The following is an 18,055-nucleotide window of genomic DNA, read 5'->3' on the forward strand; positions in this document are numbered from 1 at the left end:
AATCCAGGGTGGTGAACCTGCAGAAATTCTCTGCCACAGTAAGCAGTGGAGATCAAATTATTAAATGGTTAATGAAGTGAATGGTTGACTACAATTACTTTTACAAAAAGGCCAAATGTCCAATGTCTGCTTGTATTCTTTATGCTTCTGTTGGTGTTAATTAGACTCGGTTTATACTCGCTAGAATTTAGAAGATTGAGGGGGGATCTTATAGAAACTTACAAAATTCTTAAGGGGTTGGACAGGCTAGATGCAGGAAGATTGTTCCCGATGTTGAGGAAGTCCAGAACAAGGGGTCACATTTTAAGGATAAGGGGGAAATCGAGATGAGGAAAACTTTTTTCACACAGAGAGTGGTGAATCTCTGGAATTCTCTCCCGCAGAAGGTAGTTGAGGCCAGTTCATTGGCTATATTTAAGAGGGAGTTAGATGTGGCCCTTGTGGCTAAAGGGATCAGGGGGTATGGAGAGAAGGCAGGTACAGGATACTGAGTTGGATGATCAGCCATGATCATATTGAATGGCGGTGCAGGCTCGAAGGGCCGAATGGCCTACTCCTGCACCTATTTTCTATGTTTCTAATTGTCATTCACTCTGTATAGTGACCACCTCTGTACATGTGATCCATTTTACCATGGGGTTCCCATATAACTCTGGTCTTAGCTGCCTCTTGAGACTGACTTGCTGGCAGCAAGGAGCCAGCGACTGCCAACTGTGGAGAGGATTAGTGACTTTATGTGAAACTTTTTCGAATTGAGATGGACGTGGTTGTTACTTGTGAAGTTACTTTGGAGGAATTGGTAGATGTGAGATTCATGGAGGGGGGGGGGGGGGGGGGGGGGGGGGGGTTGGTAGGTAACTAAAAGGCAACAGAGAAAGTGGTGTGCAGTTATTTGAATGATACCAAGAAAAACAAAAGAGTGAGCATGCCTAGGGTCTCCTTGTCTTGATGGGGAAAGACTGAAAAGTGATGTGATAGAACTTTATTTATCCCAGGAGGGAAATTGGTCTGCCAACAATCATAACACACAAGATCCATGAAACTTGGAATTAAAGTGACAAGCGGAAAGGATTGAAGATATGCAAAGATTGGAGAGGGGGAGTAGGGAGAGTCGGTCTACCCCATGGTGGAGGGGGAGGAGTTGTACAGTTTGATAGCTACACAGGAAAAAAAGATGTCCTGTGGTGTTCTGTGCTGCATCTTGGTGGCACCAGTATGTATCTGAAGGTGCTCCTCGGGTTGACCAGTGTGTCATGGAGGAGGAGAGCTGTATTGTCCAAGATGCTCGATCCATACTTGGATTTAGATACTGGCTTCCCATCTCTGAGCAATATTGCCCTAATCATGTCGAAGGTAGACACAAATTGCCGGAGTAACTCAGCGGGTCAGGCAGTATCTTTGGAGAGAAGTAATGCTTGAAGTTTTCAGCCGAGACCCTTCTTCAGACTTTCATTTCTTTGTAATTAGCTTGTGTTTTGGACAGTTGTTTCAGTGGATGTTGGGAGAAGTGGAAATAATATTGTTCAGAGTGTTCTTCTCTCAAAAGACGAGGAGTGGCCTTTGAGGAAACAAGAAATGGCAATGTTAGTCTGGGTTCCGAATACGAGTAGAGATGTTGTTTGATGGGTGCCTTTTGTTATTAAACGGGTTTTATTTCTGCTTGGTGAGTTCATCTAATAAATTGAAGCAGGCCACCTTTGACCTATGGGATGTGCATCCTATGTCGTATGGAAACTCCGGGACAATTCCTGTGTTTTGGACAAACACGGGTGCTGGGAGTGTTGTCAGCTGGGAGCGCTTGAGGTCTGGGGGTTTGGACCTTGAATGACTGCTAACGTTGCTGGAGTCCGTTTGAGTGTTTGTGGCTAGCACATTGTAGAGAATGATCGTCCCACAGCTTGAGGGACTGGATGATTGCCAGACTCCTCAAACCCAAACCTGGCTTGCAGTTCTGGAGAAACCCAAGGGATATGCTCTCTAATCAGTGTTTGTTTCTGAGAACTGACAGGGTGAGGCTTCCCCTCTAGTGCAGACGGTCAATGTCATGACCTCATGGGAGAGTCGACTCTGCGGAGAGGAGAGCGGCAGTAATAGGGGATTTCACTGGGCAGCGCTTCCATACTTGTAGATGTGATTCCACGATGGAATATTGCCACCCTGGTGCCAGGGCTAGAATAACAATGAGTGGCTGCTGGAAAAAATGGGAGGCTGAGTAGCCAAGGGATGTGTTCCATATTTGTACCAAACTCTGAAAATAAATCTTTTCACCCAGATAGTTGTGAATCTGTGGAATTCTCTGTCACAGAAGGCAGTGGAGGCTAATTCACTGGATGTTTTCAAGAGAGAGTTAGATATAGTTCTTGGGATGGACGGAATCAAGGGATATGGGGAGAAAGCAGTATGATCATATTGAATGGCAGTGCTGGCTCAAAGGGCTGAATGGCCTACTCCTCCACCTATTTTCTATATTTCTATGTAGGATTGAGTACAGAATCGAGGGTGGCCAGCAGGTCGATTTTGAAGAAAACAGTGCTTTTGGTGCCAACCACCGGTTTACAAGTGATTTACGGAGGTTTGAAGCCATCTTGTCAGGAAGATATGAGATTAAATGTAGGTTTGGAAGGAAGAGAAGGAGGGGGGAATAGAATGGAAAGATGTAGATGGTTTAGTTAATTGGTTATTGCCAACGAAGTTTGATCCAGAAAAGTGAGGTAATGCATTTGGAGCAGGGGAGAGAATTCCCAATAAACAGGAGAAAATTGAGAAATATGGCTGCAGATACTTTAAGGTAGTGGTTAAAAAAGCCATATGGGATTATTTTATTAACTAAGACTGAATCTAAGAGCAGAGGGGTGAAGCCAAAACTGTATGCAACACTAGCTAGACCACAACCTGAATACTGCATACAGTTCTGGTCACCACATTTACAGTAAGGAGCTGCTTGAACTGGAGAGGGTACAGAGGCGATTTTAAGTAGTTGCGAGGACTGGGTAATTTTTGCTATGAAATAAAATTGAACATACAACGGTTGACTTATTTGGAGCTGAGAAGACTGGAGGGGGTCTTGAGTGTGGTTTATAAAAGAGAGTTAATAGGAAAAGCATATTTCCCTTGGTGATGAGATTAAAAACCAGGGACAAAGATTGAATTTCATCAATAAAAAAGATTAAAAGGAGCATAATTTTTTTTTTAATTGGGGTTGGTAAATATCTTGTTGCATTGCCTAAGTAGTTCTATGGACATAGGCTGGTTAATGGGATTATAGTCGTTGTCATGCAGCATGGAAACCAAATGCAAACCAAGCCAACCTCATCAATGCTCTTGTTACTGTAAATTAGCCTTTTTAATATGTTTACCCTTGGGTTTCTCCAGAACTACAAGCCATTTTTAACATGTTTACGTTCCATTTCTTTGTTCATACTTCAATTGGCAACTTTCAATTAGATCCAAGGTTATTTGAGGATGTTCCACACTGCAGATGCCAAACTCACTGAGTTGAATAAACAGATACACAGCATGAAATCAGAACTAGATTAAAAACACAGGCATCAATAGTGATGCATTGCATCCCTGCTGGTCAAGAAGGGTCCACCCAGAGTAATCTGGGTCAGTGTGTGTTTCCATCTGATTCTTTTCAGGTTAAAGGCCATGTACTGTGTTGCTGTTTGTTCAACCCAGTGAGTTTAATGTCTGCGATGTGGAACCTCCTTGGATAATCTGGCATGTAACTGATTGGCAATAGAATTATGGGTTAATGAATGGAAGGCAAATGCGTTATAGACAATAGGTGCAAGAGTAGGCCATTCGGCCCTTCGAGCCAGAACCACCATTCAATGTGATCATGGCTGATCATCCACAATCGGTACCCTGTTTCTGCCTTCTCACCATTTCCCCTGACTCTGCTATCTTTAAGAGCCCTATCAAGCTCTCTCTTGAAAGTATCCAGAGAACTGGCCTCCACCGCTCTCTGAGGCAGAGAATTCCACAGACTCACAACTCTCTGTGTGTAAAAGTGTTTCCTCATCTACTCGGCTCTTTCCAACATCGGGAACAAGTTTCCTGCCTCTAGCATGTTCAAACCCTTAATCATATATGTTTCAATAAGATTCCCTCTCATCCTTCTAAATTCCAGTGAATACAAGCCCAGTCGCTCCATTCTCTCAGCATATGACAGTCCCGCCATCCCGGGGATTAACCTTGTGAATCTACACTGTACTCCCTCAATAGCAAGAATGTCCTTCCTCAAATTAGGGGACCAAAACTCTACACAATACTCCAGGTGTGGTCTCACTAGGGTCCTGTACAACTGCAGAAGGACCTCTTTGCTCCTATACTCAACTCTTCTTGTTATGAAGGCCAACATGTCATTTGCTTTCTTCGCTGCCTGCTGTATGTGCATGCTTACTTTCATTGATGAGAGCAAGGACCCCCAGATCCTGTTGTACTTCCCCTTTTCCCAACCTGACACTATTTAGATAATAATCTGCCTTCCTGTTTTTACTACCAAAGTGGATAACCTCACATTTATCCACATTAAACTGCATCTGCCTACTCACCCAACCTGTCCAAGTCACCTTGCATTCTCATAGCATTTTCCTCACAGTTCACACTGCCACCCTGCCATTCTGAAAGGGACCCGTTAATCCCTACTCTTTGTTTCCTGTCTGCCAACCACTTCTCTATCCATGTCAGCACTCTACCCACAATACCATGTGCCCTAATTTTGCCCACTAATCTCCTATGTAGAACCTTATCAAATGTTTTCTGAAAGTCCAGGTACACTACATCCACTGGCTCTCCCTTGTCCATTTTCCTAGTTACATCCTCAAAAAATTCTAGAAGATTAGTCAAGCATGCTTTCCCCTTCATAAATCCATGCTAACTCGGACCGATCCTGTTACTGCTATCCAAATGTGTCGCTATTTCATCTTTTATGATTGACTCTAGCATCTTCCCCCACTGATGTCAGGCTAGCTGGTCTATAATTCCCTGTTTTCTCTCTCCCGCCTTTCTTAAAAGATGGGATAACATTAGCTACCCTCCAATCCACAGGAACTGATCCTCAATCTATCGAACATTGGAAAATGACCACCAATGCGTCCATGATTTCTAGAGCCACTTCCTTAAGGACTCTGACATGCAGACCATCAGGCCCTGGGGATTTATTAGCCTTCAGTCCCATCAGTCTACCCAACACCATTTCCTGCCTAATGTGGATTTCCTTCAGTTCCTCCGTCGCCCAGATCCCCTGGCCACTAGTACATCAGGAAGGTTGTTTGTGTCCTCCTTGGTGAAGATTGATCCAAAGTACCTGTTCAACTCGTCTGCCATTTCTTTGTTCCCCATAATAAATTCACCTTTTTCAGTCTTCAAGGGTCCAACTTTGGTCTTAACTAATTTTTTCCTCTTCACATACCTAAAGAAGCTTTTACTATCCTCCTTTATATTCATCCCTAGCTTACCTCATCTTTTCTCCCCATATTGCCTTTTTAGTTCTCTTCTGTTGCTCTTTAAACATTATCCAATCCTCTTGCTTCCAGCTCATCTTTGCTACGTTGTACTTTTTCTCTTTTATTTTTATACTGTCCCTGACTTCCCTTGTCAGCCACGGTCGCCCCTTACTGCCCTTGTAATCTTTCTTCCTCTTTGGAATGACTGATCCTGCACCTTCTGTATTATTCCCAGAAATACCTGCCATTGTTGTTCCACCCCTGCTGGGGTATCTTTCCAGTCAACTTTGGCCAGCTCTTCCCTCATGGCTCCTTAGTCCCTTTTGTTCAACTGTAACACTGACACCTCTGATTTACCCTTCTCCCTCTCGAATTGTAGATTGAAATTAACATATTATGGTCACTACCTCCTAATGGCTCCTTAACCTCAAGATCCCTTATCAAATCTTGTTCATTACACAACACTAAATCCTGAATTGCCTTCTCCCTGGTAGGCTCCAGTACAAGCTGCTCTAACAATCCATCATGGAGGCACTTCACAAACAGATTTCGTGGGGTCCAGTACCAACCTGATTTTCCCAGTCTACCTGCATGTTGAAATGATTTTGTGGCTAATTTGAAGTATTGAGGGTCGTATGGTTTGCATGTTTTTTTTTTCAAAAGGCAATCAACAAAATAACCACTGCTGAGCAAAGCTGAAGAAACGGCAGCAGTGTGAATAGTAAAACAGTGTAGCCTGATTAGTGTTTTTCTGGAGCATCGAGAAGTCTAGAATGGTGATATCGATATTAATATAAGAGTCGCTTTAATGATGACATCTCTAGAGTTCATCATTTTAAAGTTTACAAATGCAACAAAACACCAAGCAATCAACAGTAAAGACTAGAAATGGGTAAATGGGCAGATTATATTTATGCATTGAAGTGGTATGTTTTGGAGAACAGATTGCATGAGCTAAATGATCACATTTTATGGAACTTTAATTTTGAATGCATATATACTCATCAAAGGTAAAATGTGAGATAGAGGGGAATTTGTTTGTGTAATACATGGAATGCAATATATTAGATTTTTTTTAAATTTAAAGTTTATTAAACATATATGCTCTCTGGATTAGTGGGTGGTGTTACACCCATTATTAGATGGCAGAGTTTTGATGAGGGGTATAAAGGGGGTTTAGTACACTTTCCTATGACGAGGAATCTTGTATGGAAAGAATCAAAGCTGAGAACTGGAGCAGAGGATTAAGGAAGATTTAATGCAGGTTTTCAAAATCAGGGAAGGCTTTTCCAGGGGCAGGGTAGAATATAGTATAGTGTAGAGACACAGTCTGGAAACAGGCTCTTGAGCCTCCTGAATCTGTGCCAACCAACGATCACACGTACATTAGTTCTATTCTACACATTAGTGGCAATTTACAGAAGCCAATTGACCTACAAACCTGCATGTCTCTGGAGATGTGGGAGGAAAACGGAGCACCCAAAGAAAACCCCCACTGTCACAGGGAGAATGTACAAACTCCATTCAGAAACACCCATAGTCAGCATCGAACCTGGGTCCTTGGTGCTGTAAGGCAGCAACTCTACTGGCTGCACCATTGGAAGAACAATGAACAAGGGAGGACCTGGCGTGGGAGGACCACTTGGGGGGGGGGGGGGGGGGGGGATGCAGGAAGAACCATGCAGGACCCAGGGGGGGGGGGGGGGGCAGAACAAAGGAGCCAGTGGAGGGGCATTTTGTAACTTTGTCAGTACCATATGTGGTGACTCTTTGTATGCCTTGGGTATGCAAGCAAAGAATTTCACTGTGCTTGTCACATATGACAATAAATTATTCCATTTCATCGTGCAGAAAGTTATCTGAATTGCCCCGCCCGAAAAGGTATGGAAATGAATCCAGCTGCAGCTTTCAGATAAGAATTGGGTAAACAGTTGAAAGGGGAAAAAAATACAGTGAGGGAAATGAGCGAGTTTGTGAGACATATTGGCTGCTCTTTTAAAGCACGGGTGCAGCATGAAGGGCTAAAGTGCCTGCATTGTATGATTTGTCCAAACCATACAGTCACTGTTGTTCAGGGTAAAGATCACTAACAATCTCACTAGACTGTCGTTCTTTGACAGTCAAACCCTCTGTATGGAGTTACTTTATACAGGGTAAGGGTTATTCAATGTAACTTAGAGTCAACAGTTTATTCAGGGTAACGGCTATATGGTGTAACTGTAACATGCCTTGTTCCCTCAGGGTAGGGGTTGTCCATTGTCTCTAGGCACATGGTTTAAACAAATGATTCTTGGCCTGCATACAGAATGGAATCGCTGTTAATTTAGGGTGCGGGTTATTCACCGTGCAGCGGGGAAGTGTTGCTAATGTTTCAGTTGTTTGGAAAGGTAACTCTTGTGTGTCTGTATCCTTTCATGGTAACGTATGAATAAATCTTCAGTCAAGCCAGATGAGCTCCTGTGTCAGCTTGTGTCTGAACAAATAGTTTGGACTTTACATCACCTTCTATCTACGCAGAATGCATGCAGCAGACTGGTACACTCGCTGTGTCTCTCTCACTCCCATTCGTTGGTAGTCAGTGCTTGCCACACTCGTAGTGGAGTGTGAGGAGGGATTAGTTAGGAATGCAGCGAGTTGGAAGTTTGTGGCTGATCTGATCTGGATAAGGGCTGTGCATTGGAACTTTAGGGGGGGTTTTAAGCATGAGTGGAATCTCTGACAGCAGTGCTCCTTTCTGTGACAGCTGTGGGCTCACTGGGATCCCTGCCAACACCGGGTACGGTGTTGGAGGAAATCCTTCTGAATTCTGCATTGAGAGGCGGAGGAAACACTAGCTCTGAAATCTTTAGGATCTGCTGCCTGGTTACACTGGAGCGTTGCTGAAAATATCACTGGCTGTGGCCCCAGCCAGCAATTCCCAGATGAGTGAGAGTGATCTCTGCAACAGCTGGGAAGTTGTGGCTCACAGGGAGAGAATTACTCATGGTGGGGGCTGGTTCCAGCACTTGTTTTGATCAAGCCTTGGACAATCACTGACCAGAGAGTTCCTTTTTGATTTCCTTCAATGCAGTCATTTTCCTGTGAATAATACACGACTATTGAGAGCCACAAGGATCTGAATAAGTTGGCTGCTCGGCCATTTCTTAAGATCAAGGCTGATCCTTTCCCTTGGTGCTACTTTCCTGTACTCGCCCAAAAAGCTTGAATTACCTTAAGTTCTAAAAATATTGATCTCTGCCTTGAATATGTTGACCTTCCACAGTCCTCTTGCAGAGAATTCCAAAGATTTACTCAACCTCCTGGGAGGTAACATTTCTTGTCTGTCCTGAACAGATGATCCTTTATTCTGACAAAGACCACTGTTTCCAGACACTCCATCGCTGTTGTTAAACCATGTGAGAATTTTATGGGTCGCGTTTCATTCTTCCAAACTTGAGTACAGAGCCCGTCTACTTCATCCTGCTTTGCATAACAAACCCACCAAACCACGCCATTAGCCAACTTTATTGCTTGTTGTTCCTACATATTAATTTTCAGTAATTCCTGTCAGATCTTTTGGGCTTTCTTGCCATTTGGGGGAAAAAAACCCACTTCCTATTTTGTTTTTTTAGCAACCAAACTGAATCTATTTCCCCACATTTCCTTCACCATGTCCTTATCTTTTCATATCCTCTGAAAGCCTGATGACACACACTGCTACCAAACTTTCTTTTGTTAGTAAACTTGGATTTGTATTTGATTTTGCCTCATTGTGGATTCAACTGAGCAACGACACCGATTCCTGCAGCATTACCAAGCAATCAATTGATTCTGTTTTTTCTGCCCATTCACCAATCCTTGATGCATCCCAGTATGTTCTCCTCAATAGTGTTAACTTTTAATAAAAGCCTTCTGAAAGTCTAAATACACAGCATCAACTGATTTCTCTTTGTCTCCTCTGCTATTTAAGTTATCAAAATGCACTCTGAAAGATTTGACAAAACTGAATTCCCTTTCATAAATCCATGTTGACTCTGTTCAATCCTGTTAATATTTTCTACGTGTCTTCTATCTCCTACTGTTCTATTTATGTTAGGCACTCACTAAATACAATTTAAAATACTGCATAAAGATCTTGACAAAACTGAAAATTCCCTTTCAAGAAGCATAATCCATGTTGATTCTGTTCAGAAGCTGTTACATATTTGTATACGTTTTAGATGCCGGAAGTATTTATCTTTGGACTACTGTTCTCTTGAAAGTTGTATTTATCAAAAAAACAATTTAAAATATATTTTCTAGGTGTCCTGTTACCACTCTCATTATTCAAGCAGTCTAAATGGGTGTACGGGGAATCTTCTTGAAAATGTCAGGCTCCTTTTAAGTTGTGATAAAATGCACTTTCCGCCATCCATCCACACTCCAAATGCAATCCATAACCCCACGGACTTATTTCTGGGCATTTTAATTGCTAGTCACTCTTTTTGCAGATCTTTCCGAATGCTTTCCTTGAGGTCCTAATTTTATTTGACTGTCAGCCCTTTTGTAAGTTCCCTTCTGTCTCTCCCTGCCTTGTGTCTCTGCCTCATGAAGGATTATTATTGTCATGCTGACTAATCGGTTCTAACCCAAGGCCTGGTTTGTGTTTCGCAGATAGTAAGGCAATTGTGGATGGGAACCTGAAGCTTATCTTGGGACTGATCTGGACCCTTATCCTCCATTACTCCATCTCCATGCCTATGTGGGAGGATGAGGATGAAGAAGACATTAAGAAGCAGACTCCCAAGCAGAGATTGTTGGGATGGATCCAGAACAAGATCCCACAGCTGCCTATCACCAACTTTCACCGTGATTGGCAGGACGGCAAGGCACTGGGTGCATTGGTGGACAACTGTGCACCAGGTAAGAGCTCGGCAGTGAGGGAGAGTGCAGTGGGATAAATGAGAGGGGAAGGAGAAGGATTGGGTTTAAACCCGAGTGAATTGCTGCAAGGTTTATTTTGAGTGGAGGGATGGTTGTATTACATGTTTGAGGTAGCTGCCAAAATTGACAGTATCAATAGGGCCATGGGGTTATCACAGGGGTCACTATTTCCAGAATGAACCAGTTGATGAAGGTATCCCTCACCGTCTGTGTGGCGGTAGCAGTGCTGGGATCGTGGTGCTGGTTGAGGAGAGGGGCACACCAAGACTTTACAAAGCACAGGGGTGGATTTGAAAATGCTGAATTGGCAATGTTGGAAATGCTTAACAGAGCTGTATACAATTAAAGCTAAACAGAACCAGATGTGAGCAGGGCTGGCACAGTCTCAGATCCTGCTATATGATTAGGCATGAACAGGAGCATGGGCACTGATTGAGCGTGCACTCTGTAGTTGGGGCGATTGCTGATCAATGAATCTACAAGTGATCGACTTCAATAAAAGCTCACTGTTAACTGCAGCTTCCAAGTTTCTGGTCCAAAGTTGTTCTGCATTAGAGATCCTGAGCAATTATAAAGCTAAGCCGAGCAAATGCTTTTGTAGAGTTTTTTTGTATGCGTGTGTTTTCTCCCTGCCTGATGCAGGGAATCCATACTTCATTGTCCCTTTGTTTGAAAGGTGTTCATTACGCCCACAGGTCTGTGCCCTGACTGGCAGGAATGGGACCCAAATCAACCCGTGGGGAATGCCCGTGAGGCCATGCAACAAGCTGATGATTGGCTGGGGGTTCCTCAGGTGAGTGTCTACATTGTCATCCCCCATCATTTGCACAGAAACAACAGAATCTGGTGAAATATTGTCCTTGGAATCTCTTCCTCTTTTCTCAATCAACACTAGGCTCCACTGTGCACGAGCTCTTGGGACCCTGACCTCGCTGATGCTTACTCGGATCCTCACATTTATCCTCGTCCTTGCTTATCCATGTGTGTCTGTCACATTTAACCCTTTCCCAGCGCTCACCCCTGACCTCCTTCGTCCACTCTGCAGGTGATTGCCCCCGAGGAGATTGTGGACCCCAACGTAGATGAGCACTCGGTGATGACCTACCTCTCCCAGTTCCCAAAGGCCAAGCTCAAGCCTGGTGCTCCCCTCAGGACAAAACTCAACCCCAAGAAAGCTCGAGCTTACGGGCCAGGTAAGGACAATCCCTTCATGTGTTGCCCAAAACTTGGCCCACTGTCTATCCAGTACATATTATCCAGTACATATCATGTTTCCAAGGATAAGATGTGGTCTTAGTCTGAGAATACCCTCTTTAACCTAGAATAAGGGATAATTTTCTGTCCGCTGTCTGTCCTATCAGCTAGGTTAAGGAGCAGCTGATGATGATGGTTCTGTTGAAGCTCTTTGACCTGGGGTCATGCTTACTGGTGTGTCAGCTTGACCATGGCCTTAAACCTGGTTTGAGGGATGATGCGTCATTCAGTCTGAAGAAGGGTCACGACTTGAAACGTCACCCATCCTTTTTCTCCAGAGATGCTGCCTGACCTGCTGAGTTACTCCAACACTTTGTGAACATCTTGAGGGATGATGATGTCCTTTGACCTGGTAGCAAAGCTATTGTGATATATTTAAATGTCTCTTGTGTTTGCTTCTAGGTATCGAGCCACAGGGTAATGTAGTCCTAAAGCCAGCAGAGTTCACTGTTGAGACGATCAATGCTGGTCTTGGAGAGGTCCTGGTATTTGTGGAGGATCCTGAAGGCCACACTGAAGAGGTACTGAGTGTGTGGTAATGGGCCATGCATTCTTTGTTATTAGTTCCAGCATGTAAATATTGTTTAGAAGATCATCATTTAATGCTCATCTCTACTCGTGGCACACTTATTGCTACATGTACCAAGGTAGAGAAATCCAAGGAATCCAATCCAAGAAAGTGGTGTCCAGGCAAATCATACCATACACGAGTACATCAGGTAGTGAAAAAGGGCAGAATACAGTGTGGTAGCTACATAGAAAGTACAGGGGTTGCAATGATGTGGATTGGAAAGTCTGGCATTTATCCCGAGCACATGGGAGGCCCATTCACATAGCCCTCCCATGTGACCACAGTGGGGAAGAAGCTGTTCATGAATTTGCATTTATAACTCTCTGCAATTTCTTCTGGGCTTGATAATCTCGATACGATATTTTCTATGGCATCTTTGTAGAAATTGATGAGGCATTCGGAGGTTGCTGAATTTCTTTATTTTTCTGAGTAAGTCGAGGTTTTGGTGTGCTTTCCTATCCATGATGAGGCATTCGGAGGTTGCTGAATTTCTTTATTTTTCTGAGTAAGTCGAGGTTTTGGTGTGCATTCCTATCCATACCATTCATGTGGTTGGACTAGGATAGATTGCTGGTGATATTTACATCTAGAACCTGGAGCTATCTCCACTTGAGCACCATTGATTCAGACTGGTGTGTTCCAGAGGGAGCAAGCATCATTAGGTTATGAATTATAATGTATGCACTTCTAGTGTGAGCTGAATTTTCTGCTGCCTGTTTTGTCCAATGGGCTGGTGTGGGAGTAACCAGTTGCAGTATAGAGTGATTATTTTGTTTTCTTTGTATAGGCACGTGTGACTGCAAACAATGACAAGAACCGCACATACTCTGTTTCCTACATACCCAAAGTTGCTGGCCTTCACAAGGTAAGTCTTTGATCATTCCAAATACTTCAGTTCAGTCAGAATGAGCTATGGCTTCATCTTCACAGGTCCCATCATTTTGTACTGTGTGTAAAATGCACCATTCGTTGGTTTGCTTGTGCATTGACCCGTAGATCTGGTATTCCTTCCATGTTTTCATTACCAAATGGGACTGTGTGGGAACGACATGTCAGAAGCTATTCGATGAAATGAACATTGCGATTGGCCCTCGCCCTTTGTCATGGGTTCCTAAGGAAATGGTTCTGTTGCTCGAATGGTTGATCTGCATCTCATTGCTGCTCCCTGTTCTTAGATTATAACGGGGGATGGGGAAACTATCAATCTTGTCTTTGAAGATCTATTTTGCACCCAGAATCCAAATGTTTTTGTTTTGGAGTTTGCTGGGAGGGTTTGCAGGTTTGTTTCCACATTTCCTCTTCCCACCAAATTGGAGGAAATAGTTTCCCAATACCTCGCTGACTTCCTGAATTATCACAAGCTCTATCAAATTGTCACATAATCTTTCAGACCTGACTACACAACCACTCAAGTCTGATTGCATTCACTGATTTGTGCACTGCATGAAAATGGTGCACATGGCTATGTGGAGAATTTGAGGGGTTTTGGGGGGAGATTGGAGCCACTGGTATACAGCAGTCATTTTTTTTTCTTCTTTAATACTGTTACCTTTGTGCTTGCTTCCAGGTAACAGTTTTATTTGCTGGACAGCAAATTGACAAAAGCCCTTTCAAAGTCCAGATTGGTATGGCTCTGGGTGATGCCAACAAGGTGACTGCTCAAGGTCCTGGTCTGGAGCTGAATGGGAATGTGGCCAACAAGCCAACGTACTTTGACATTTACACGGCAGGTGAGGAACAAAGTGATGTGTTGATCTCCACTGGAAATCGTGGTGAGGTGGGAGGGAAGAGAGGTCTGTAGCTTAGGAGAGATGGGGTGGCAATCTATGGAATTTCTCAGACAACATTTGAAGTTTTTATTCAGAATGAAGACAGTCAATTAAATGACATCTGAAAATAAATTTAAAACCAACATTTTAGAATAAATGCAAAGTGATGTTGCAAACAAAGAGACCTCTGGCCCAGTTCTTGGATCTGTACTTCTCTTCTAAAGCCTCCCTTAATTCTGCAGAGATCTGTACTGCTTCACCAGGGTGTTGTGTTCTTGTGTTTAGTATGGAGGCTGGAGAGGGGTTGTGTTGAATGACAAGATGTATCTAGGCAACCTCCACTGATTGCATTGCATTTTAATGTTGACTTGGAGTGAAGGATGAATTCCTTTCTCTGTAGGGATGCCAGTGTACTGTTGCTGTCACTATACTGATGACGGCTCTTTTCCCCCCCCTCAGGTGCTGGGTCAGGAGATGTTGGAGTGGTCATTGTTGATCCCCAGGGACGGAGGGATACGGTGGAGGTGATTCTGGAGGATAAAGGAGACAATGTTCTCCGCTGTACGTACAGACCTCTGCTTGAAGGTCCTCACACCGTCCATGTTACTTTTGCTGGAACACCAATACCCAAAAGCCCCTTCACTGTGAACATCTCTGAAGGTATGGTCCAAACACTACATGGGCTCTTTGTGTAAGAAACCTTTGCCTTTCATTCATCCCCTTTCTCCCCTAAGAGACGAGCAAGCAAAGGGTGACAGATGGGGTAAGAAACCAAAGAAGAGGTTAAGAGATGGGGATGGTTTGAAGGTAACATAATGCAGGGAGAGTGAAGGAGTGTGAATGTTTGGGAACAGAGGGGAGTGAGAATGATGCTCTGAGGTGAGGCAGGGAGAGTGAGTTTTTGTTGGAGGGGGTTTGTATCCTGGGCATGATGGAGTTTATGAATTGTAGGATTTGTGAAAGTAGCGAGAAATCGGGAGCGCAGGTGGGCTGTGAGGGAGGATGGGAGCAAATGAAGGCTGACGTTTTGAAAACTGTGACATTGGATTTGATCCTTGTATTAATGTCAGAAATACCATTAATTGTGTATTTATTATTTCTCTTTTGCGAAAAGATCATCTTTTGAATGGATCGTGTGGGTCTACGCAACAACTCCCACAAGCTGTCTGTGTATGCACTTGTGTGTTAAAAAAACAAAAAAAACCCCAATCCAAAACATTCATTTCTAAAGCCCCCTTCATAACCCTGAGGTGCTCAAATGTTTTGCAACAAGTGAAGTCACTATTTCAAAAAGAGTCACTGTCGCCAATTGTGCATAGCATAACTAATATCTTTCGTATACAAAGCTGAGGGAGTTAAAATATCAACCAGAATACCTGATGAGAGCGCTGGTTTTCTAACAGTGCTGTCAAACATTTTATTTTCTCGGGAATGAGGGTGATTTCTAGTGTGGAACCTGAAGTTATTATATGACTAGGAATAGGCAGTGTTGTTGTCCTGGGCGATGACCCTTCAGTTCAATAATTTAATTGAAATGTTCCATTGGTGATCTGATCCTGTGGTATCAGTTTTGTTTCTATGGTTAGACCCTAATTGCATGATTCTTCAGCACTGTTACCAAGCCAAATTATTTAAGATTTAGTTCAAGTGTTCAAGTGAGTTTATTGTCATGTGTCCCTGATAAGACAATGAAATTCTTGCTTTGCTTCAGCACACAGAACATAGTAGGCATTTACTACAAAACAGATCAGTGTGTCCATATACCATAATATAAATATATACACAAATATATTCTGGGGAGGAATTTTGTTTAGTTATCCATACAGATTCAGTTTATAAGGTGTTAATTTCCTAGTCATGTCAACATTCATTAAATGATTGCGGAGGTGGTGGTGCTGGAGTTAATTAATTACTTGTGCCTGGCTGGAGATTTGGCTAAACAGACGTGACAATGCTGCCTGCTTCCCTGTCAATTGACTAGTTTTATTTCCAGACATTACCTATTAAGCACTTGGCATTTGGGCAAGGTTGAGGACTGCAGAATGAGAGAGCATTTGTTTTTATTCTCTAAGAGTTGACCAGTTAACTTGGACTGTTGTCTTGTCCGATGAAGCCTGCCAAGAACAGCCAACAAATTACTTTAGTGATGAACAGATGCATCTCATTGGGAAGCTGTTATCAATTTACTCGTGTATATTGAGGAAAATAAAACCACCTTTGTTTTGTGGAATAACTTGTCTTCATTGTGGGTTTTGGAAAGATAGAAGATTCTGACAATCTGGTCTGAGTGGTTGATCTTACTTTCTCTGGCTCTCATTTTTAAATCAAACCTTTGTAGATGCTCCCCTGGTTGTTGGGGGACACAAGATTAACAAAACGTGATGGGCCTGAAAGTTAGAAATGGCTAGTGCGTAGTTGTTGAATTAGCACGCGAATGGTTGTTTAATAAGGAAAGTTGGGTTTGGGCTGTTTCGCATGGGACAATAGTGAAGCTGCAAGAATGCTTGGACCATGGTTGCCTGGAGCTGGGTCCACTGTGTCGGTGGACATTTGGAGGTTGAGGCCATGGTGGTGATTTGAGAGCCAGGGCTGTGAAGGTGTTGCAGTAAAACTGAGATTGGGTGGCGTTTGGGCCACTGAGAATGGGACTGTCAGCTTGGAGGGAGCTCTGTGTTGCCACATCCCACTGTACTGCAGGAACGAGCCTGGATTTTGCCATTCACACCTTTTTACCTCCTTCTCTTCCTCATGATGCTCTTCCTCATGATGCTCTTCCTCTGTGCTCGGACTGACCTCAGGAACCCCCCCTCTGGCCCAGGCTGCTGCACCAGTTCCAATTATGATCGTTCCTCAGTCCATCCGCACCCCGCCGGCAGACAAGGCGAAGAAAGCGCCGCCCCCTCCTCCCAAACCCAAACGAGCACGTTAGTATTGGCCTGAACTGAGGGGCTACCTCTGCTTGTGTCTGTACAAGGGGACGTTGGTTGGGCTTGTCTGTATGAGTGGTCATGATATCTGTAAACACCTTGTCTGTCCAAGGGGCTGCTTGGGGGATGGTGGTTTTGCCTGCTCTGTGCATGAGGGTACTGGCTCCGAGGCCAGTTCAGGCCCTGGATGTCACTGGCTCCGAGTCAGTGCAAGTCCTCTGACGGAAGAGGGTGGTTAGTGCTGCCTGTTCCTGGTCGTTACTAACTTGGTCATCAGCTGCTGTGCTGTGGTTCTAGGTGGGCACGTTGGCTGCCGTGTTCTGCTGGAATGGCTCTGCTCCTGCCAGGCCTTGAGTGGAATGGGTTGTGGATTACTGGTTAACTTTGGGTATACTTTTCCAAAATGTATTTTCCTCCCACTGTTTATGGTTGGTCTTTTTGTTTGATCGAGACGTGATTAAAATCTTGCTCGGTTCTGCATAGCTTTCCTTTTGCAGACAGGTAGGTGCTTTGCCATCTGTACGTGGAGAGGTCAGGCCCCCCTCTCTCTCTCTCCTGGTCCATTGATCATGAGTGGCAATCCTTGCTGACTAGCATTACCAGTGTTCTGGGTACTTGATATCCCTCTGAGATTAGTGCGTGCAGTCTGAGGGACAGTCTTGGAGTGGACACGGCTGGTTTATTCGCTTGCTGAGCCAGCAGGTGGTTTGATTCCTCCTGTATCTGGAATGCTGGTAGATGTGGTTACTGTGATGTGACTGTGGACTGTCAGCTCTGGGTGGGCATCCTGATGCATTTGATGGGTTGACATTAATCTGACCCGCGTGTTTCTTCCAGCATGCAATCCCAATGCGTGTCGAGCCTCGGGGAGAGGCCTGCAGCCCAAAGGGGTGCGAGTCAAGGAAGTGACCGACTTCAAAGTCTTCACCAAAGGAGCTGGCACGGGGGAAGTGAAGGTTGTCATCAAAGGACCCAGTAAGTTGGCTTGTAGGGACTGTGCATCCTAGCAGGCTTTTTGGACATTGGAACTTCAGGGCCATTGTATTATTTTGTGGTGGAGATGTGCCTATCCTGGCTGACATGTGTTATGGAAGAAGGTGGTTGGGGGATGAGGGTGTGTGGCAAGTGATGGAATAAGTGTTCCCTGTTTGAACTTTGGGTTGGTTCCAGTCTGCTGTGGAC

General features: G+C 44.0%; 1 protein-coding gene across 4 annotated transcripts in view; it reads left to right on the plus strand.

Moving 5' to 3' along the window:
* flncb (filamin C, gamma b (actin binding protein 280)) overlaps positions 1–18,055 on the plus strand; it is a 59,040-nt gene that overhangs the window by 5,525 nt on the left and 35,460 nt on the right. For 2 of the 4 annotated variants that reach the window (XM_055653224.1, XM_055653225.1), the window contains exons 2-10: positions 10,083–10,331; positions 11,048–11,145; positions 11,398–11,545; positions 12,009–12,127; positions 12,965–13,042; positions 13,745–13,907; positions 14,406–14,606; positions 16,745–16,870; positions 17,711–17,848. In XM_055653224.1, the coding sequence (XP_055509199.1) occupies positions 10,083–10,331; positions 11,048–11,145; positions 11,398–11,545; positions 12,009–12,127; positions 12,965–13,042; positions 13,745–13,907; positions 14,406–14,606; positions 16,745–16,870; positions 17,711–17,848 (1,320 nt within the window). The remainder of the gene's footprint in view (positions 1–10,082; positions 10,332–11,047; positions 11,146–11,397; positions 11,546–12,008; positions 12,128–12,964; positions 13,043–13,744; positions 13,908–14,405; positions 14,607–16,744; positions 16,871–17,710; positions 17,849–18,055) is intronic. The other 2 variants (XM_055653227.1, XM_055653228.1) reach the window with 1 other exon arrangement.

The sequence above is a fragment of the Leucoraja erinacea genome, chromosome 22 (genome assembly GCF_028641065.1).
Source record: "Leucoraja erinacea ecotype New England chromosome 22, Leri_hhj_1, whole genome shotgun sequence".
Lineage (NCBI taxonomy): Eukaryota > Metazoa > Chordata > Chondrichthyes > Rajiformes > Rajidae > Leucoraja > Leucoraja erinaceus.